Source organism: Pocillopora damicornis, chromosome 1 (genome assembly GCF_964200805.1).
Source record: "Pocillopora damicornis chromosome 1, jaPocDami1.2, whole genome shotgun sequence".
NCBI lineage: Eukaryota > Metazoa > Cnidaria > Anthozoa > Scleractinia > Pocilloporidae > Pocillopora > Pocillopora damicornis.
The window spans coordinates 26008394-26029981 of NC_142670.1; the positions used below are offsets into that span (position 1 = coordinate 26008394).

The 21588-nt window shown below is 39.0% G+C and overlaps 4 protein-coding genes and 1 pseudogene across 4 annotated transcripts in view; all 5 read left to right on the forward strand.

Moving 5' to 3' along the window:
* Positions 1 to 3200: 3200 nt before the first annotated feature.
* LOC113680224 (uncharacterized) lies at positions 3201 to 6018 on the forward strand (annotated as a pseudogene).
* A 3817-nt stretch (positions 6019 to 9835) lies between these two features.
* On the forward strand, positions 9836 to 10282 carry LOC149052969 (uncharacterized). The gene has a single exon (XM_089182113.1). The coding sequence runs from the start codon at positions 9836 to 9838 to the stop codon at positions 10280 to 10282; it is 447 nt and encodes a 148-aa protein (XP_089038239.1).
* A 1501-nt stretch (positions 10283 to 11783) lies between these two features.
* LOC149052970 (uncharacterized) lies at positions 11784 to 12233 on the forward strand. The gene has a single exon (XM_089182120.1). It carries the CDS (start codon positions 11784 to 11786, stop codon positions 12231 to 12233), a length of 450 nt encoding a protein of 149 aa, XP_089038246.1.
* Positions 12234 to 13212: 979 nt separating this feature from the next.
* Positions 13213 to 14808, forward strand: LOC149052971 (uncharacterized). The gene has a single exon (XM_089182125.1). It carries the CDS (start codon positions 13213 to 13215, stop codon positions 14806 to 14808), a length of 1596 nt encoding a protein of 531 aa, XP_089038251.1.
* A 6074-nt stretch (positions 14809 to 20882) lies between these two features.
* Positions 20883 to 21588, forward strand: part of LOC149052972 (uncharacterized) — a 5913-nt gene continuing 5207 nt past the window's right edge. The window contains exon 1 of the mRNA XM_089212695.1: positions 20883 to 21588. This exon is cut by the window's right edge and continues 2385 nt beyond it. The gene's annotated coding sequence lies outside the window, so the exon portion shown is untranslated.

A 21588-nucleotide genomic window follows, 5' to 3' on the forward strand; every position in this document is an offset into this window, starting at 1 on the left:
ACTGCCTTAACTGTATTAGCAAGGACGATAGCGAAGATGATGATAGCGATGATGATACTGACGGTGATGAATATGAAAGCTAACCTGGGATTTCTTTTTCCTGTAAGCCGGCCACGAAAACAAAGAATGCTATTTACAGCACATTGGTTTAGAACACACTGTATTGAAAGTGTAATTAACCATGTACATTACTATTTCCACACAGTTTATCTTATAAACGATGAGAACAAAGTATGTTAATAGCAACACAGTGGTTTTAAACATATTTAATATTATTTTGACTCACGAGTTCAAATGAGAATGTACAATGTCTCTCTTCAAATGTACCTAATAAGGGTGTAGTAAAAGACCTGTGTTAAATGTAACACCTAGTCTTAAAGACACAAACGACGCAAATGCTACTGTTTTCATCAATTACAAAGTCTACTATCTATGCTTCTAAACGTTTAGCGTACAAACGTTGCCATGGCAACAGTTGAGGCAGTAAAATTACATGGTACACCTCTTAGTGACTACAAGAGAAACATTGTTAGTGAGTTTTAATGCAAACGCATTTCAGTTGTCAATAGTATGAGTATTTTGAGTGTGTAATAAAGGTACTTCCGTTATCTTCCAGCCAGCCCCAACCCCTCCCCCACCCCCACCCCAAAGTTTAATTTGCGTTTATCTTATTTTTCTGCGATAATTATGGCAAAGGATGCGCAAGAAAAGCCTAATTTTAAAAGTGGCATTCTTAACTTCTTCGCGTTTTTTTTGTCAAAATTACACTCACAGTGAAATTTGGCCAGTGAAGATGACAATTCTGTAATTCACTATTTGGACGAAAACAGTTGCCATGGCAACTCCCAAAACCATGTTTTATACGTAAGATTCCTACAGTATTACGAGCATTAATTTTTTTGTCAAGTTTGGGGTAAAAACATTTGCTATTTGTGCAAATAATTCCCTGTTCATAGTTTTTATGGGTTTACAAGTGCAAATTGTCCTTGCCCACCCCCCCCTTGGGAAAAGTTGATTTTCTCGCTTACGCTCAGGTTACATAAAAAGTAACAAGTATATTATTAAAGTATACACAATAAGCTTTCATTTGATAACAAATACACTATGTCTTACGGGGGGTGCTACGAAAATTGATTTCTAGCCGCATTTCAGGATTTGGCTCATGGACTAGGATAGCGAACCGAAGATATCTGTAATCGGGGAAAACAACAGTAAGGGACTTGTCAGAAATTAGCAGGGGGGGAGGGGGGGTGGGAATTTTAAATTTGAGTTCGGAAATTAGGTGACCCATCCCTGCAATGGGAGTGAAATTTGCTAACCCTCCCCCTGAGCTTGGCCTAAAATATCATGACCCCCCCCCCCTCTTCCTGCCGCAGTAGGAGCTGTTTTTGACGGTGGTTATAGCTTAGTTCCTAGTAATAATATCAGAATTACCAACAACATTGGGAAAGGCACATAAATAACTTCAAAACTGAGTTCTCTTCTTGATGAAGTTAAAATAATGGACAACAAACTGTTCAGTTCTTCGGGGAAATTGAAACATGGAGAGGAAGCTACCCATAAGTTATTTGAACAACAGATTGGCAAAATCACCATTCTCCAAACAAGAGTACGTGATATTAACAACAGCCTTACAGAATTGAAAGAAAAATGTTCCAGGCTCTTTAAGGTGCAGTATTCCAAGCCAACAAGTAAAAAAAGGAAACAAAAACAAAATAAAAGGAAAGCAAAGAAAGCTAGGGCAACAAGAATGGAAGCTAACTGCAAAAGAGTTGTTGAAACCATTGCACCTCAGCAAGAGTCGCATGATGTTACAGAACCTATTGGCCCATTATCTCTTCATTATGAAGGAATAAGTGGGCTCCTCAAAACACAAAGGCCATATATCCAATATGCCTTTGAAAAGGGATTGTTCACCAAAGAATCACAGGACATTATCAAGCAATATCTACGCTTCAACTTAAATGAAAATCATGATGACGATGAAAGTGATTGTATTAATGCTGATGAGATAAATGATGATGATTAAGATTCTCACAGCAGCATTGATGGTGATGCTGAAAACGGTGATGAATAGGATAACCAGAACTCTACTAACATTATTAATAACAACATTATTCATAATTTCAATAAGACTATATAGCATTGTTATAAATGAAAAGTACATGTTTGTTAAATTCTTGCTATAGTACTTCACAGTTTATATCCATAACGTTCCGTAAACCGTTGTATTTTTCTCTTTTTTTTGCCAAATAAAGAACTTCCTTTTTCTTCTGTGGGTGAACCTCTACATGATCAAGGGCATATATTTGCATGACCCTCCCCCTTTTAACTGCCCATTTTTCATGACCCTTCCCTTTTCTGAGGCTCAAAAAGTTGTGACCCCCCCTCTGTTTCCACCCCCCTCCCCCCCTGCTAATTTCTGACAAGTCCCTAAACCAGTTTGAGATTTAAACCTGTGACTTATTTGTCGGATACCCGTTCCCTACAATCCGTCGCGTGATGGCATTGCCGTTCCTTCCTGAAGACGAGATTGTACCACAGTTTGAGCGTTTGGAGTCGCAAGTAACCAAGGAGGGAAACCTTAGACAGTTCATCCAGTACGTCCGATCAACCTGGATAGAAGGCAGCACCTGGGAGCCGTCGACCTGGACCGTCTTCCTACAGTCCGTACGAACGAACAACGACGTAGAGGGCTGGCATCACGGACTTCACCGTCGCGCCTCCAGCAGATCTCAGCTTCCTCTGTATCTCCTGATCTATCTGCTTCATCGAGAAGCCCGGCTGACATCCCTTCACATCCGGCTGGTGTCTGAGAAAAAGCTGAAGCGGGTACAGCGAAGAAAGTACAGGAAACAGCAGGCCAAGGGGACAAGAATGCCACACAGCTTCTAAGAGCTTCGAACTTTTCGAAATTTTTGAACCAATTGTTAGAACAGATCTATACCGCTCAAAGGGCTATGCAACGACTTCTGTCCGTGCATAGCTATACCTCACTGATCAAATGCGATTCTTATTTGCACAGATACTACCACTATTCCACCGGGTTCAGTTCGACAATGAATTGTCCCTATGCATACAAAACATCACTAAATGAATGCAAACTGTGGGCTCTGAAGCAATGTGACAACATAAGCGCGAAGGAACGCCGATGGTTGCTGGAAACGCAGCAGAATCGCAAACAAGGGTCCAGGCGAAGACGAACGACGCCTTGGGCTTGTTCAGCTGGTGTTTTAGGAATTCCACGGTTTTTCTATAGCAAAGTTCTAGGAAGATCTTGTGAAAAGAATAATGTTTTGGGTCTCATTTAGACGTGTACGGCATCACTTAAGGCCACGCAAACCATGGGTTATCTGATACGAACGGTTAATGGCAAAACTGTATACCTCGCCAAAGTTACCAACCGATTGTTTACCAAGGTTAACCAACTTCAATCTGCTCTTCGCCAGATTGACTCGACTTTCTCCGATTGGCAAACCCAGCTAAAATTGTTCGCTAAGCACGAAAATTGTCATTTTAACAACTTCATGGAATTTCTTTCGAAATTTTCTTTAAAGGTTACTCGAACTTTTTCGCAACAACTCCGTTTCACAGAAATTAATGATATTCTACATCAGGCACATAAATTACATAACAAACAATTAGTCGGGTTTACCATTACCTTCGTTTGTGGCTACCGCTCTACAGCACAGACTAGAAACAATACCATCCTTACAGAATACTGTTACGGCATTGAGCGCGGGATTCCCCCTCTTAATACAACCTTTCGTAGATTACCAATACCACATGGGGAAGTCAGTTGGGATTAACTTTCTTTTTACCATACCAGAACTAACTTCGGCCAACGGTCTTTGCACAATTGAGTACTTAATGCCACTCAAATACAACCTTTCAGGCATTTGTTTCCAAGGTCCAGTTATTCGAGATGAATTAGCGTTACTTCGATGCCAACATACCGAATATATCTTACATCGTTGCCTTTTGGGTAAATGTTATCGAACTGACGAAACTTTTGTTTGCCCTCAACACATTTTAAAACTGGTCAATGACACTAGTTGGTTGGGCCTGCCCTGGCACAGAGACACTCAATTTAATTTCGTTCGCCGCCACTAAAAGGCACCCGATTGCTCAAATATCAACGAATTGTTTCATTTAGGAGGACGTTATTACTTATCTACACAGCATGGTTCAATTAATGCTTACAATACCACCAACAGTTCTTCGCACATTCTACGTATTTCTCCTCTTATTGTTTATCATTTTCCTTGTGATCTCACTTTCGCCTCTCAGCAAACCGGTCTGAGAACTTGTTCGGACCGCATCACCTTTCATCTACCACTTTTCTCTCATAAATCATTTCGCTACATTCCGTGGACACATAACGACGACAAAACTTTGCGATTACATTACAGCTCATTGAATCTGACACCGCCGCTTCAATTCGACAACAAAACAATGACTTCTTTAGACCACACTTTTCGTATACTAGATGGGCAACTTACTACCCGGTTAGCAATGTTAAAAGACGAGATATCCCACCTACACGAGGTTCAGTCTACCACCCTAAACGATTGGCTTACTTATTTTACTTTCGGTCTTGTATGCATTCATAGTTTTGTTTTCATAATTCTATACTGTTGCTCCATTAAGCCAACATCCTTTCCATTGATGTCAACCACTGTTTTGTCTCGACGCAAATGCGCCTCCGCACAACGTAAGAACACGGCTACAGCCAACGCTGACGACCATGAATTACACGAATTACAACCAGCCACTTCACAAAATCAAAATTCGGTGTGTCCTACTTGTAACAAGCCGGTTCCGCTATAAGAATATTCATATCTTCTTTTTAATTGTTCACGCTGACGTGTATATTTCAAGGGCTGCTATCGCTTATGTATGCTCGTTGTTCAAACAGTTCTCACTTTGCCATGATTCGGCTTCTATTCGCCAAATGAATCAACGAATGTTGTTCTTTCACTTGTTTTTATTTTTTCACTTGTGTTTATTTTTCGCGCAAATCAAATTTTAATCTATTTTCAACGTCTTCTCTTTCACTGACCTTCAGACCAGCGTATTACGTAGTTTTTCCAACGAATCCTTTTTAACTGTGTGCTATTCCTTAGTTTATATTCGTCCACATATTTCATTTGCAATTATACCACAAACTACATCAATTTTCGCTTCGCTTTTCTCTTCATGTCTTTTCCAGATTTTCACGCCATGGATTTCGACCTCTCCCGTCCCATCTCTCAAAGGAGTCGTCAGAGAGAACACATTTCGTTTGTATCCCTTCATATGGTTTTTCTCGCCCAGCTTCACCCTTTTTACTTTCAATTTCTAGTGATTTTTATAAGGCATATTTGGCACGCCATGATAACCAGTATACTGTTTCCCTATGTCAACATTGCCAAACTGAACATACTTCACAACAATTTTGTCTTCCCGCAACTTTTACTTTTTTAGAAGTCGATTTAATTTTAGATTTTCTGGAACAAACTCCTCAGACTGTTTTTGCCCCTCGTTCATTTTTTTCCGTTATTCGCCGCTGCGATTATCCCCTTTTACCGACACATGTCATTTTTGAATGATGCAAATTTATCTCCCTCGCCATATGCGCATTCGATCCCCCTTCACAGTGGATTTACTCGAGCTTTTACGCAACAGCAGTTACGCCATTTAGGCTCAATCTTTTGCCGCTACCTATTTTTCTCGATCACGTATCTTTTTTTTTGTTCCTGGTCATGTACAGTTACCCTCATACACCGGTTTAAATCTACTTAACTAATTAGTACTTATTTCTTTCTTAGTTCGTTGAGCACCACTTGAGCGGTGAAGTTTACTGCTCGTGGCTATATTGGCTTGGTCTATTCACTTGAGCGGTGAAGTTTACTGCTCGTAAACAACTAGGTTCAACTAATGGCTCAACAACCACATAATTTTTTTTTATTTTTATTTACCCCTTCAGCAAACCACACCAGTTTTTACAAACAAAAAAAAAGAAAGAAAAAGGGCTTATTTACTCCCCCTATTTAGTCACCACGACATTTTCGTGTTTTATATTAGCAACTTTAACCATATATCCGCTTAAGAATGAATCCACTTATCTAACCGCATATTCATAACCCTTTTGGGAGCTGGGGACAGCTCCGTCTAAGTAGGGAGAATTTGTTAAATGATAAAATTACAATTATAGTTAATCTATAATATCGTAAGGGTTTTCTGTATTGGTGTTAGGAAGAAAAGGAATGGAAATATTATATTATTCTAAGGCATTTAATGTAAATTATAAAAAGGGCAGGTTAATTACTTCGTACGCCTTCTTGGTGGTCTTATTTGTTTGTGATCGTCAAGTTGACATGGAACTTGTGATAGGCCGTGTTCTTAAATAAGTTAATTTGTTAGTCCAGGAAGAGTCTTTTTTTAAAGGATTCAACTTTATTTAATTAAACTAACCACAGTTGCTGTAAAAAACAGCCAATCATGACAACATCTTATTTCATTTGAGGGAACAACTCGCTTAACTCTATATCATAAGCATCCATTTGCAATTTGGAAAAACTGGAAATTTATTTAGAATGTCTCAACGTGTAACTAAGTGCACTGTCTACAAGCTGGTCTCACTACAATGCACTGTTTAGTTATGTGCAGTTCATGCAGTGGTGACAGTCGTAAATGTGATTGTCACAGCCACCAGCAAAAAGGCAGAAAACAGGAAATAGAGCCACGGAGAAAGAGCAGCCACAGTCAAACTACAAATCTAGGCGAAGCCTACAAAAGAATAGAGCTGCCAAGACAAGGACGAGCAGCTAACCCAGTTCCAGGCCCAGCAAGACGCCAACGCGATAGTAGACCTGCTTTAGCAGAGTGAGCAGCTTGTCGCCGCCTACAAAGAGGAGCTGAAGGAAAAAGATAAGGCCCAGGCCCTTCAAGACGCCAACAAGATAGCAGACCTGCTTTGGCAGAGTGAGCAGCTTGTCGCCGCCTACAAAGAGGAGCTGAAGGAAAAAGATAAGCAGATAAAGGCCATAGAGCAGCAGCTACGAGCAATGCAGAATCCTGCAGTACCATCACCTGCAAATCACAAAGCTGCTCCCGCAGTTATTTTATTTCCATTATGAAAGCACTGAATTGTGGTAAAATTTTTTATTTGATGTAAAAGCAATGGTTGTACACCTCTTTCTTTCACAACTTTCCATTTTGGTAGCATGGGAATGTGGAGGCATAAGATACCCTGCATGTCTTTATTCATTGAAACCTCCTGAAAAGTCATCACAAGACTGCAGAATTAAACTTGGTATGTTACATGTAAAAATAACATGTTACACATGTCACATTTTGGTGCCAGAGCTTGCAAAAGCTCACATGGTATTTCACTGCTGTTTATGTGGTAAATAATCTCTACTTCCTTGCAGGGAGTCATTACAACTGTGGAATAATAGGACACATCAGACCACAGTGCCGTAGGGCAAGACCTTGTGTATGTAAACCAAATGGGAGAGACAATGCCTTGGAAGAAAGTGGAGTACACTACCACTTCCATGACACCGTCACTGTCACAAAAGAAAGTGAAGGCCAAAGGGAACTCCGAAGTTCAAGTTTCAAATTTGAAGCAGATGCCTCCTGGTGTATAATAAAGCAACAAAAACTCACTAAGGAGGGGTGTGTGATGTCCCAAAGCGAAGAGAAGCCACAGAACCAAGCAAAATCAAATCGAAACAATGCTACATTTTTCCAGTATCCCAAGAAGAAGTGAAGCTATGATGATGATGTTTGTACAATTTCAGCAACTTTAAATTTCTTTCTAACAGAAATCTTTGATGGGCACATGGTATTTCAAACCTGGGTCCACCACACGTGGCAGAGTGTATCTAAACTTTGAATGCCCGAGGACAATCTCTTGCCTCCCTTACACAAGCAACGACTCTGCATCAAAAATTTCAAGGCCTTGGTAACTGACCACCACACTATAAAAGCAATCAGTACGAGTAGTTTAAGTTTTTGCGAGAACAATAATCATCATGAACACTATCACTGAACAGTGCCCACCCCTATTCGGTTCATTTTAAACCTACAACAGTAAGTGCCATGCCAAATAGGACTTTTTCACCTCATAATTCAATGTCTCAGTGCGGCAATTGGTATATGAAGGTCACATGGGGAGTCTGGGTCGACTTTTCTTGCTGTGATACACCAGTGAGTGCACACGCAGTTTGAACTTCCCTGTTTCTTGCTCTTTTTTTCTTGGCCTAGTTTGTACTACTGGTTCTTCAGATGAGACAGAATGAAGAGAATTTCCTTTCAAACTTATTCATTCCTGTTGACTACCTGCATAATCAATACAAAGTTGACAAAGGAATTTCATCAAGGTGACTCTTATTCACACTTGGAACATCTATAGCTCTGTGTATTCAACCACCAAGGAATATTGGTTGAATTTCTGTGCAAGATTTGTAAAAGGAAACTTCCTATAAAATTATTTGATGATGAGTGCATAGATTGGGGAGATTGTAGAAAAGAGAATTCTCAGCAATTAGAAAGCCTCCAAAACCAAACAATGCATATTTTTATCAGCTGATCGTAAATATTGTACACGCACAAAAATAGGATTTTAAGGTATATTTTAGATTTAGATATGAAGGAGCACTTTTATTCTCATTAGTGTATATATATATATATATATATAAACTAACTGCAGACAGTACTGTTTCGGCCTTCTGGGCCTCATCAGTGCAGTGCTGATGCTAGGATGGAGGAAAGACTATGTAGCCACCTCAAGTGATCTCACATATGTGGGATCATCTAAGCCATGCCAGAGTGCTCAAACTAGAGAAACTAGTGAGCATGCATAATGCTAGCAGCAATGACTCATCCTAGTAGAGTGCTCAATTTGGACATGAAAGCAAAGCTTTGTATGCCAAAGAGCATACAAAGAGAAACTAGTGAGCATGCATGCTCACTAGTTTTTCTAGTTTGAGCACTCTGGCATGGCTTAGATGATACCACATATGTGAGATCACTTGGGGTGGCTATATGGCCTTACCTCCATCCTAGCATCAGCACTGCACTGATGAGGCCCAGAAGGCCGAAACAGTACTGTCTGTAGTTAGTTATATATATATATATATATATATATATATATATATATATATATATATATATATATATATATATATATATATATATATCTTTTATGTTATTCTTTTTTATGTATATATTATTTTCCATACAGAAATGATTTTCCTATTAATTATTTTATTTAGATGTAGATATAATTTCAATACATATTTTATAATTAAAGTGCCGATAACAAGTTTATACCAACTTCTCCCTCTGGATTCAGCTGATTGGTTTAATCAGGATAAATAAAGATTGATATTATCATCAATTTTGGCCCCGTGTGTGTCAACTAGTGCTTTATTTTTTGTGGCCCAGGCATCTAAATGGAAGACAAAAATAAGGAGCAACTCCCAAAAGTGATATTCCATTGCCTGATACCAAAAATCAGAACCTAAAGAAGTGTCATAAATTATGTAATTATGACGTCACAATGCTTGCGATGTACTTCTAAGTTATGAATAAAACAACACAGCTGTCTTGACCATCGCCTGATACTTCGTAGTTACAATAGTTGTAACATTGGTACCGTGACCAGGATGACAGAGGATATAACCAAAATGATATCGATCCGAGGAGCCTACAAAGGACACTGTACGCAAGACTTTAAAAAAGCAGAAAAACTCATAGCTGCAAAGGATTCAGATCCCGCTGAATTAGAGGCACGCCGGTGAGTCAGTTCCATAACAGTAGTTTCAAACAAACACCAACGCCTCGAATGCACATTAATCTACCCAAGATAAACATCAAATCCTTTGGAGGAGATCCACTTGAATGGCTCACATTCTGGGATAGCTTTAGTGCAGCTATCGATAAAAACCTTGAACTAAGTGATGCTGAAAAAATGAATTATCTTAATGGAATGCTTAAAGGAGAAGCAGCGCGCGCTATCTCCGGGCTTCCATTGACTGAAGAAAATTATAGAAAAGCAACTGAGCTATTAAAAGAGCGCTTTGGCAAACCCCAAAATTTAACCAACGCTTACATGGAATCATTATCCAAGATCCCAGCGCCATCAAGTGACATTAAAAATTTAAGGGAACTTCACGATACATGCGAAGCCAATATTCGTGGCTTAGAAAAACTTGGCGTAATGACAGAATCATATGGTAGTTTGCTAATTCCCATAATCCTAAAGAAAATACCCGAGGACATACCTGCTTAAGCGGATCCTTTAGCGGACAGCTCCCTGGATAGATTGAGGGTAGCCATAAGACAAGAAATTGAAACACGAGAGAAAAGTCACATATCCTCTCAAGAAGATTCCACATCTGTTGAAATGGACGGAGAAGTATTCGTACCAACCGCTGGCACTCTTTTAGCCAATGCTCAGCAAAAACAAAGAATTTTCAACAGAAAACCGAAAGTAACACACCCATGCACTTACTGCGCGGAAACACACTGCCTAGAGAGATGCGATAAAATCACATCAGTAGAAGAACGCAGATCTATCCTTCAACGCCAACAAAGATGTCTAAACTGTCTTGGACTCAAACACACGAAAAGTCAATGCTACTCAAAAGGTCATTGTATGAAATGTAAGAGAAAACACCATACTTCAATCTGCAAAGAAAAACAAGAGAATCCAAACCAAAGTTCATCATATCAGATGAAAGAAAACAGCAATTCAAACAGTAGTCAGCCACCTACACATACCACAGCAAAAGACACAACCCACATGGGAGCAACACATTCCCTTCATCCTACCAATCATATCCTGATGCAATCTGCCGTCACAAAGATACGTGGAGCCGGCAAACAATATTGTCAAGCTCGCATCCTTTTCGATACGGGATCACAAAGAACCTTTGTTACTCAAGATATGATGCACAAACTTGAACTGAAACCAACGGGAAAAGAACTCCTGGATGTAACTACTTTCGGCTCATTTCAAAGTACCAGGAAAACATATGATATTGTCTCATTCTCGATATCGACAGAAACAGAGAATATCACAATAAAAGCACTAGTAACCCTAATTATTTGCCCACCGCCATCAGTCATGGAAAAACTTAAGATACCTCCTGCATTGAAAGGACTCAAACTTGCAGATCATCTGCAATCACCAGAAAATCTTGACGTTGATATCATCATTGGAAACGACTATTACGGTCAGCTGATTACTGGAAAAATAATCAAAACTGAAAACTAAGCCTTGATTGCTATAGATAGCAAATTCGGATGGCTCCTGTTCGGACCCGTTCAAAACGAGAGCAACCACGAGAACGACTTAAACACACTGTGCCAAAGGATCAAAATAACGCCAGTACAAGAGTCAAAACTCGATAACCTATTAACCAAGTTCTGGGAAATCAGCAAGATACCAGAAGAAAGCGACAAAAACGACAATATCATAACAGACTTTCAGAAAACCATCCGATTTAACAAAGCGACCGGTAGATACAACGTAAGACTCCCATGGAAGCAAAACAAACAAGATCTACCAACAAACTTCATTTTAAGCAAAAGACGGTTAAACAGTCTACTAAACAGCCTCAACAAGAAGGACCCAGGACTTATTGAGAAATACAACTTATTGAGAAATACTCCTTGAACAAGTCAATCTCGGTTTCATAGAGAAAGTGAGGAACCTCAATCTTCACGAAGGCATTTTACATTACATCCCGCACTTTCCTGTTTTTAAAACGGATAGCGTGACAACTAAGATGAGAATAGTTTATGACGCATCTGCCAGAGTGTCATCAGAAGCATTGAGTTTAAATGACTGTCTACATACAGGTCCAAATCTAATGCAGGATCTAACTGGTATCCTATTAAAGTTCAGGACCCACAGAGTTGCCTTCACAGCAGACATAGAAAAAGCTTTTCTTCAAATCGAACTAAGCAACCAAGACAGAGACGCTACTAGATTCTTATGGCTAAAAGATACGAACAAATCCGTTAACAGTGCGGACAATTTGGAAGCTTACAGATTTTGCCGCGTTCTATTTGGAGCAGCTCCCTCACCCTTTCTACTAAACGCGACAATACGATATCACCTTAACGAAAACGATAACTGGATAATGAAAGACTTAACAGAGAACATGTATATGGACAATGTGGTCACAGGAACTAATTGCCACGATAAAGCCTTAGAATATTATTCTTTGTCGTGAAATTATCTACAAAAAGCAGGCATGAATTTACGACAGTGGACCTCTAACTCAATCGCTTTAAATCGCAGAGCACAAGATTATAATGCACATGCAGCTCACACAACAAAAATTCTAGGACTCACGTGGAACTCAACGGACGATACGCTATCCCTTTCACTCGAAAACATGATAAAAAAATCGGAAGCTATCACAAAACTTACTAAAAGATCCACGATCAGCTTTGCATCAAAGTTGTTTGATCCCCTGGGATATGTTGAACCCATTACAGTCAAAGCAAAGATCATGATCCAAGATCTATGGAAACAGAACTTAAGCTGGGATGAGGATGTCCCAAGCAATCATGAGAACCAATGGCTAAACTGGATCAGCGATATCAGCAATTTGACGTCGATTGAAATACCCAGACCATACTTCCTCAGAGACATTTCTACACGGCAACTTCATATATTTTGCGACAGCAGCCAACTAGCTTACGGAGCAGTGGCTTCCCTAAGAGGAAAATCAGGAGCTGAAGTATACACTGCGTTCGTTATGGCTAAAACCAAAGTTGCACCTATTAAAACACAGACCCTTCCAAGACTGGAACTGTTAGCAGCACTCTTAGGAGCGCAGTTATCTGAATATCTGACCAAGACACTACCAACTTACAAAAACCAAATGCGAAGTCACATACTGGAGTGATTCCCAAATAGTATTATCATGGATATCGTCTACTAAACAATTACCACCATTTGTTAGTACACGAGTCCACAAGATAAAAGAAATAACATCCCCGAGTACATGGCGATTTTGCCCAACATCAATGAATCCAGCCGACTTGTTGACTCGGGGACTTGATACCAAAATGTTTAACAAGAAGAAACAACTATGGTTTCAAGGGCCTCCATGGCTGAGAAACCCAGAGGACACATGACCTCCACAACCCGAACCATCATCAATCCACACAGAGTACGAGAACCCACAATTGGCAGTTACAATTATGGCAGATATTAAAGAAAATCCCAACATACTGAACATCACTGAGTTAACAAAATACAGCACCGTAACACGTGTAGTCAGAATTACTGCCCTTCTTTTCCCCTTTGCAAGAAAGTGGAAAACACCTGAAGCGTATAATGATAACATTCTCACCACAAAAGAAATGCTGGAAGCCAGAAATTTGTTACTAAAAGCAACTCAACAAATAACTTATCAAAAAGAAATATCATACCTAAAGAACGGGGATAAATTCAAAGAACCTGCTATCGTACGACAACTCAACCTTTATCTTGAGGATGAGGACCTACTTCGCTGTCGTGGACGGTTACAGTACACAGATCTACCCCACGATACAAAGTTTCCCATTCTCATGCCAAAAGACAATTATTTGACTTCACTGATAGTCCAATCTATGCACAAGACGGTTATGCATGGTGGAGTTTGTGAAACATTAACTCAGCTAAGACAAACATATTGGATTCCACAAGGTCGACAGTTGGTTAAAAGAATCATCTCCAAGTGCACAACATGCAGAAAAATCCAAGGACCACCATTTCGATCTGTACCTACACCACCTCTACCCAAACCGAGAGTTCTACAATCACAGGCCTTTCAATTTACTGGCATCGATTACGCAGGTCCTCTTTATGTTCGCGACCAAGGAAATCGAACTTCATCCAAAGTTTGCGTTTGTCTGTTCACTTGTGCCGCAATACGAGCCGTACACCTCGAGTTAGTAGAAGATCAGACAACCCAAGCCTTTCTTGGGGCATTCAGAAGATTTATCAGTCGACGTGGAGTTCCCGAATGTATCATTTCTGATAACGCAAAAACCTTTAAAGCTGGAGCTCAAGAACTCCAAACGATGAAAAATCAGGTCCTCAAGCCAGATGCATCACAACAGTTCCTCGCCAACCATAACATAACATGGAAGTTCATAACAGAACAAGCCCCGTGGTGGGGAGGATTCTACGAAAGACTTGTTGGACTAGTAAAAAGATGTTTAAAAAAAACTATAGGCAAAGCCTGTCTAAACATTATTGAACTTAACACAATACTCATTGAGGTTGAGGCAGTGTTAAACAGCCGTCCCTTGACATACCCTTACTTGGATATTAACGATGCCTCTCCTTTGACCCCATCACATTTCTTATGTGGACACCGTCTTCTGGCATTACCAGACACAAGAGTTAGCGTCCAAGAATCAGATCCAGACTATATTCTGCCTGATGTTTCTACAAAAGAGTTAACAAAGAGAGTAAAATATCATGAGAAAATGATACAGGCTTTCTGGACACGTTGGCAAAAGGAGTATCTGACAAGTCTACGTGAATATAACGCTCATCAAAGGAAAGTGTCAAACAACACCACAGTTTCTATAGGAGACGTTGTTCTCATACATGATAATATGCCACGTAATCAGTGGAAAATAGGTGTCGTTACTGATTTACATAAAGGGAAAGACGGATTAGTCAGATCTGTATCTTTAAGAATAAGTTCTGGTAATACACTGTTAAGACCTATAGAGAAACTTTACCCATTGGAGGTATCCAGCGAGAACAATACACAAAGTATTGAAAAGACAAAGAAGCTATAACCGATAAACAACGCCCCCCAATACGACTTGCCGCTCAGAAAGCAATTCACAGAATCCGGGAACAATCAAAGGAATACTTGACCTGAAAGATATTCATTACGAAACTATTCTTAAATATTTCTATTTTGCTAATCATTCCATACTATTTCTCATCTAATCGGCCCGGGAGAGTGTCATAAATTATGTAATTATGACGTCACAATGCTTGCGATGTACTTCTAAGTTATGAATAAAACAACGCAGCTGTCTTGACCATCGCGTGATACTTCGTAGTTACAATAGTTGTAACAAGAAGATTGGTCTCTATTAAGCAGAGAAGCCGATAAAACCCGCAAACTTCCAACATGGCGGAAAGAATATCAGCATAGCTTCAACAATTAGAAGGCATTTGGGTAGATTTTTTATCCTGGAAAAGACAGTTAATTAGGTCCAAGTTGAGGTCAATTCGCTGGCACATAGGACTAACAGTCTAAACGAGAAAGTTTTGGATATAAAAATGAAATGAATTTTGCATTTATAGCATTAAAGGAATTAGACTGAAATAAATGGGCTGGCAGACCAACTCCCGCACTTCTTTGGAAACGCTATGTAACATGAGTTCATCTTCCAAAGAGCAAGAGAAATGAAAGAGAAATTGACACGAGTACCTATGTGAAAATAAGAGAGAGGGGGCAGTAGCAGTGGCAAAGGTTAAAGGCAAGAGAGGGAGGGAAGATAATTTTCTTTTGGTAAGCCTACACCAGAAAAGTTATCCAGAGTGCACTGCCTTTTTTACAGTATCCAAATAAAAACAACCCAGCCAAAGGTGCAGTACGGTACAAAGCTCGACTTCTTAGAATACAGACGCTACATGCAAGTTAACTTAAATGACAAAAATATCAGTGGAGAAGCTGGTTTATCCAAAGTTTACACCAGTCATTGTGGCAGCACAATGCCACTCACAGCTCCAACACCAGGATTTCAAAATGCCACATTGTGGCCATTTCAGGACACAGAAGTGTGCGATCTTTTCTTTTTTAATATGTTCATGGACTTTCTCGTAGGGTATTACCTAGATCGAACACTGGACCCTCTCTACAGGTCTAAAACATAGAGAGACAGATATCAACTCTTAGGAAATGCCATGGGTGATGCAAGTGCAAGTGTGGCAGCTGTGTCTGCATTTATGAGGCACAAGTTGTTCGCAGCCACTGATGGCCACATTGACCATTTTACGGAAGTTATTTTACTGAATGAAAGCCATCTGTTCTATATGCGACACATCAGATGTTTAGTGATTAGATTAATCCATTTGAAACAAAGCAAAATTAGTAAGTGCATGGATAGGAAGTTAGACCCTTAAGCTTTGTAAACAAAAATAAGTGAAAATAACAAGTCAAAACAAAATCTTGCATTTATCCCGTTTAAATCGTGACTGTAATTTAACGATGTCTCACGTAAGATGTTGTCTTTTCGATTTCAAGCAGATTCTTGAGCAACCAGGCTTGCCAGAGCTCTTGATCCTCGTAGAGGTAAAAATTGAAAAAGTTGTGCTTCCAAGTTACGTGAAAGTATCCCATGTCACTGCAACATCTTTTCAGTTGCCAAAGGAAGTTTTACTTAAGTATTGATAACAGTTTCATGATCAGTTGTTACTAATAGCTACAAACATACATGTATATCTACATATGTATATATATTTGTAATTTTCTTAATTATAGTGTTTATAGTGTTATAGTGTTCTAGTGTTCCATTTACGTCATTGCTTTGTTTCTAACAGTCCCCTCCACAGTTCGTATTTCAGTCAATTGCATGTTTTAGAATAAGTAGAATCAAACAATACGACATTGAATAAGTTTGTCTCTTTTAGCTTTGTTTGAGATTTGGAAGTTTTACTGTGTGGATTAGATATGCAGGTAATCATTTGGTTTTTTTTTTGTGAACATATTTGTTGATTTATTCTATAAGTTTTTTATTTTTATGTCCCCTCGTGGGCATACATGTGTACATTTTTGTAACAATTTCACATATTCCTCTTTTTACAATAGTATAGATATTTCAGTTACCTTTCTATACTAATTTTACCTTCATCAAAAGTCAATACAAAGGCATTTTATTTAGGTTGACAGATGTATTTGTCAAGTGTTCTCCATGCAACAATAAGATTCTTCACGTGTGGTTTTCTTCCCCCAAAATGCACTACCTTTTACTTTGTCATTAAGCCTTTCCTACACAAGTATGTTTTATTGCCTTTTGTTTCGATCACTACTCATGTTTAATTGATTTCTCTAATGAATTGGTTTCATTTAGTTGTAATTGTTTTTAGTTTATGAGAAACACTGAGCACTAGTGAGGGAATAAATTCAAGTCTGGCTCTTTCATTGCCGGCAAGTCTTTGTTACTCTGTCGTCTCAAATATCCCCTCATTAGCCTGCAAAAAGTTCTGAGCTTCATTTGGTGACAACCATGACCATCGCTTTGCTTCAAAATATATGTGTGTGCACAGTTTTTTTTTTTTAATATCGTAAAATTTGGCGGACCATAATTATTATTTTGGCTTCCTAATCAGGTGGCTCCCTTTGTCAATAACAGAATATAGCCTTCTCAATGTGGTTGTGGGGAAGCTGTGGCTTATAATGTGCCTTGCTTAGCTTGGCACATTAAGGTTACTGGTATCAACCCAGTGATAACTGATGCCACAATACGGCATTTCATTACCTCAAAAGTAATAGGTTGCGTAGAGAGGTCAAGTTTTAGAGACGAACAAAAAGCTCACGAAAAAACCCAACAAAGATCAATACAGAGCTAGCTCTAAGCTCACAGATGGGTTAAATGACAAAAAATCTTTGTTCTTGGCTCATAACTTGGACAAGGTCAAAGACTTGCTTGAGAAAGGAGTTAACTTGTCTGCTACTTTTGATACTATTTATTATGATATTCTGCTCTCTCGTTTTTTGGTATAACTGGTGAGCCTCTAATATGGTTACTGTACCCGTCTGATCTTATGAAATATGTTTCTGTTGATGGTAGTTCCTCTGTGAAACATCCTCTTAGATGTGGAATTCCACAAGGATCTGCTTCAGGACCCATTTTACATCTTCTTTATGTGTCACCTCTTTCACACATCAAAGGATATTCAATTTGAGCTAACACTTCTATGCTGATGTTTCACACCTATTTGTCCATCCAGCTAACTATACCTAGTGATAGGGATCTAGCTGTGTCTAACATGGAGAGCTGTGCGAATGATATTGATCACTAGATGCTGATAAATCGCCCTAAATATAAATGGAGACAAGACTGGCCTATTTACAATCTCTGCCAAACATCTTAAGACCACTTCTTTGAGATATCTCAGTTGTGAAGAAACCATTCACTCCTTGCAGAAAGCGAGGAATATTTGAGCAATATTTGATGGTCATTTTTGTTTCTATGAACATGTTGCTAATATTTACAACTCTTCGTTTATTATCTCCAAAACATCAACTACATCAAGAAGTACCTAACGTTGACCATCAATGAACAAAATGTTCATGTATCTGAGTCTTCAAAGTTGAATCACTGCAGCGCTTTAATTTTATGGCCTACCTCACAGCACATCCAAGTGCTGCTACTTGACTCATCACACTTACAAGAAAGCATGACCACATTAAATCCATTCTTTTTAGTCTCTATCAGCTTTCAGTGAATCATTGCATAATTTTAAAATTTTATTCATAACCCACAAGGCACTCAACAACTTGGCACCATTGTACATTCGAAATATGCTTACACCTTACACTCCATTGGGTTAATTACGTTAATCATTTAAAATTTAGTTATTTAGATTATACTTGTTTTCATTTTCACCTTTAAATACATGCCTAACCCTAAGCAACTTAGCAACAAATGGCAAAAAAGGGGCTACTTGTCACACAGTGGTTGTGTCACCATGTGGAGGCCCCTAAGCCAAGGATGTAAACAGCGGAAGCCTCACGACCACATGGATGAGACTTTTCTGGGAAATCAGACATGGTTATTGCTGGGCTAAAGCCTGAATGTTAGACTAAGTGAGGATGATTTACTGCGGAAGTGTCTACATGGCTAGAAAGAGAGGTAAAACAGTGAACATTGAAACATATTCCTTGCGGATTGAAAATGTTAAGAAAAACTACACATAGCCCACGCGAAAACCACTTAACACTCCTTACAACTCAAAAGAACAAGCTCAATCTAAAGGTGAAAGACTGTAGCTCTCCTGTTTTTGATAGTGCAACACTGATAACTGGTCACTTTAGAGATGTGGCTAGTCATCTAAAGAAAATAAATCCACACGTGATCTAACTGAACTGCTTGCTCCACAAGCCTACACCGAAGTACAACAGCAGCTTACATCAAATATTAGCTATAGGTTGGCTTTGTCAGATGACCAGTTTTGGGTAATTGTGAAGAAGAGCTCCCCAAAAAACCTGTCGGCCGACTGTCGGCCGACAGTCGGCCGACAGACGGCCGACAGACGGCCGACAGTCGGCCGACAGTCGGCCGACAGTTGGCCGTCTGTCGGCCGACAGTCGGCCGACAGGTTTTGCCTGAAATATAGGCTACCTGTCGGCCGACAGTCGGCCGACAGTCGGCCGACTGTTGGTAATGTGTCGGTAACCTGTCGGTAGCTTGTTGGTAGCTTGTCCGTGAAACGTTAACACAAACCTTAATGTTTTCTCTCGGTTTTCGCTTGAAAACGACATCAAACATGTACGTTGACAATTGACTTTCAAGATAGATTACGATGCTAGCAACAAATACATACATACATACTTAACATACCATAAGAGGCCGCGTTGCATTGTTGGGCGATTTGAACGAAAGTGTTTGTATTGATACGTAGCTTATGGTTTTCAGAGTTTTTGGCCGAGTTTTCGATTAAATTATCTTCCTATGCGATTCTTAGATTGTCTGGTGTGTTGTGAATTACGCAAGTGATATATCCTATACGCATCTGATAACATTTTGGAAGAAACGTTTCTTTACATACTACCAACTTTGCCGTCGATCGGTAAGTAGGTGAAGTCTGTCGAGTCATACATCACCATTACGGATTGTTATGTCACGTTAACTGTTCGTTTTTAACACAATTTTTCTTTTTTCTTAACCTGTCGGTAGACTGTCGGCCGACTGTCGGTCAACTGTCGGCCGACAGTCGGCCGACAGTCAGCCGACAGGTTTTTTGGGGAGCTCTTCTTCACAATTACCCAGTTTTGCGACGAGAGTCATCACCAGAGTGTCCATTTTCACATAACCACCAAAAGTAAATTTAGCTTTTTTTTGTTCACCATTCCTTATCAACACATTTTGAAAGATTTAAAAAGCCCTCAGAGCATTAAAACAATACGGCAGCCATACAGTTACCTATGACCATCATTGACCATCAAAATTTCACAATAGCTGTAAGATAAGAGATGAGAAGCAGAGGCTATTCAAAGTATTAACAGTTTGTTCCTTTCATTCATGTTTCATCTTCTTAGTTACTACATTAGTCTAAAACATATCTCTAAAGAAACAACTGTGAAATTTCTTCAACAGTAACAAAGTAAATTATTGAAAAGAAGATTCTGACAGTTTATAGTAATACTTTACGAGTTTAAATCAAATATTAGCAATAGGTTGGCTTTGTCAGATGACCAGTTTTGTGGCGAGAGTCATCACCAGAGAGTCCATTTTCACAGCAAGTGTCCAAGACAAATAAAATTATAGAAAAAACCACCAAAAGTAAATTTAGCTTTTTTTGTTCACCATTCCTTACCAACACCTTTTGAAAGATTCAAAAAGCCCTATGAGCATTAAACCAATACAGCAGCCACACAGTTACCTATGACCATCATTGACCATCAAAATTTCACAATAGCTGTAAGGTAAGAGATGAGAAGCAGAAGCCATTCAAAGCATTAACAGTTTGTTCCTTATATTTATGTTTCATCTTCCTAGTTACTAAATTAATCTAAAACATATCTCTAAAGAAACAACTGTGAAATTTCTTCAACAACAGAAACACAAATTAAATTTTTAAAAAGAAGATTCTGACAGTTTCTAGTAATATTTTACGAGTTTAGGTGTATTTATTTATCAAGAGAGGCTTATGTTGCTGATTTTAAAACATGTACAAACAACCGCAGTTACTAATTTAACATATCAAACTACAGGACAATCAAGGAAAGCACCAGGATTGTATCGTTACACAGTCTAGCAAGTTTAAAATATAAATACCTTACATTTCCTTCAACATCATGAATGTATCATAACTGAAGTATGTAAGCGACTCTAATTGCCCCATGATGTAGTCCATTACATAGCAGTCTACAGACATGTTGCTGGGTGGATGTAGCTATTCACCATTCAGTTTGATCACATTCCATCATTCAAAATTCTTTTCACAAGAGAAAGTGAAAGCAAAATAGAAAGCTAACTAACACTAAGTTTCTTAGAATAAAGAAGGCCATATAAAACACCAGCACAAGCTCTGCCTGTTATAGAAATACATCATCCATGACCCGTGCTCGACTTTTTTTGACAGAATTGTCAGTGTGGTGAGCTGCTTTACTTTGGGAAAACATTTTGGACAGGATTACATGCATTGCATAACTGCAAGTAATCATCAGTTCCAACCTCACCCTAAATACTATACAAACAACTGACTATTCTATAATGGTTTAGTTTTCATCATAAATGAAAAATCTCTGCAAGACTACCCTATTTTTGTTGCCAAACCTTACCATCTTCTGAGCAATGTAACTTTTAAGCCACTAGCTTGTAAATTTGATTTAGCCA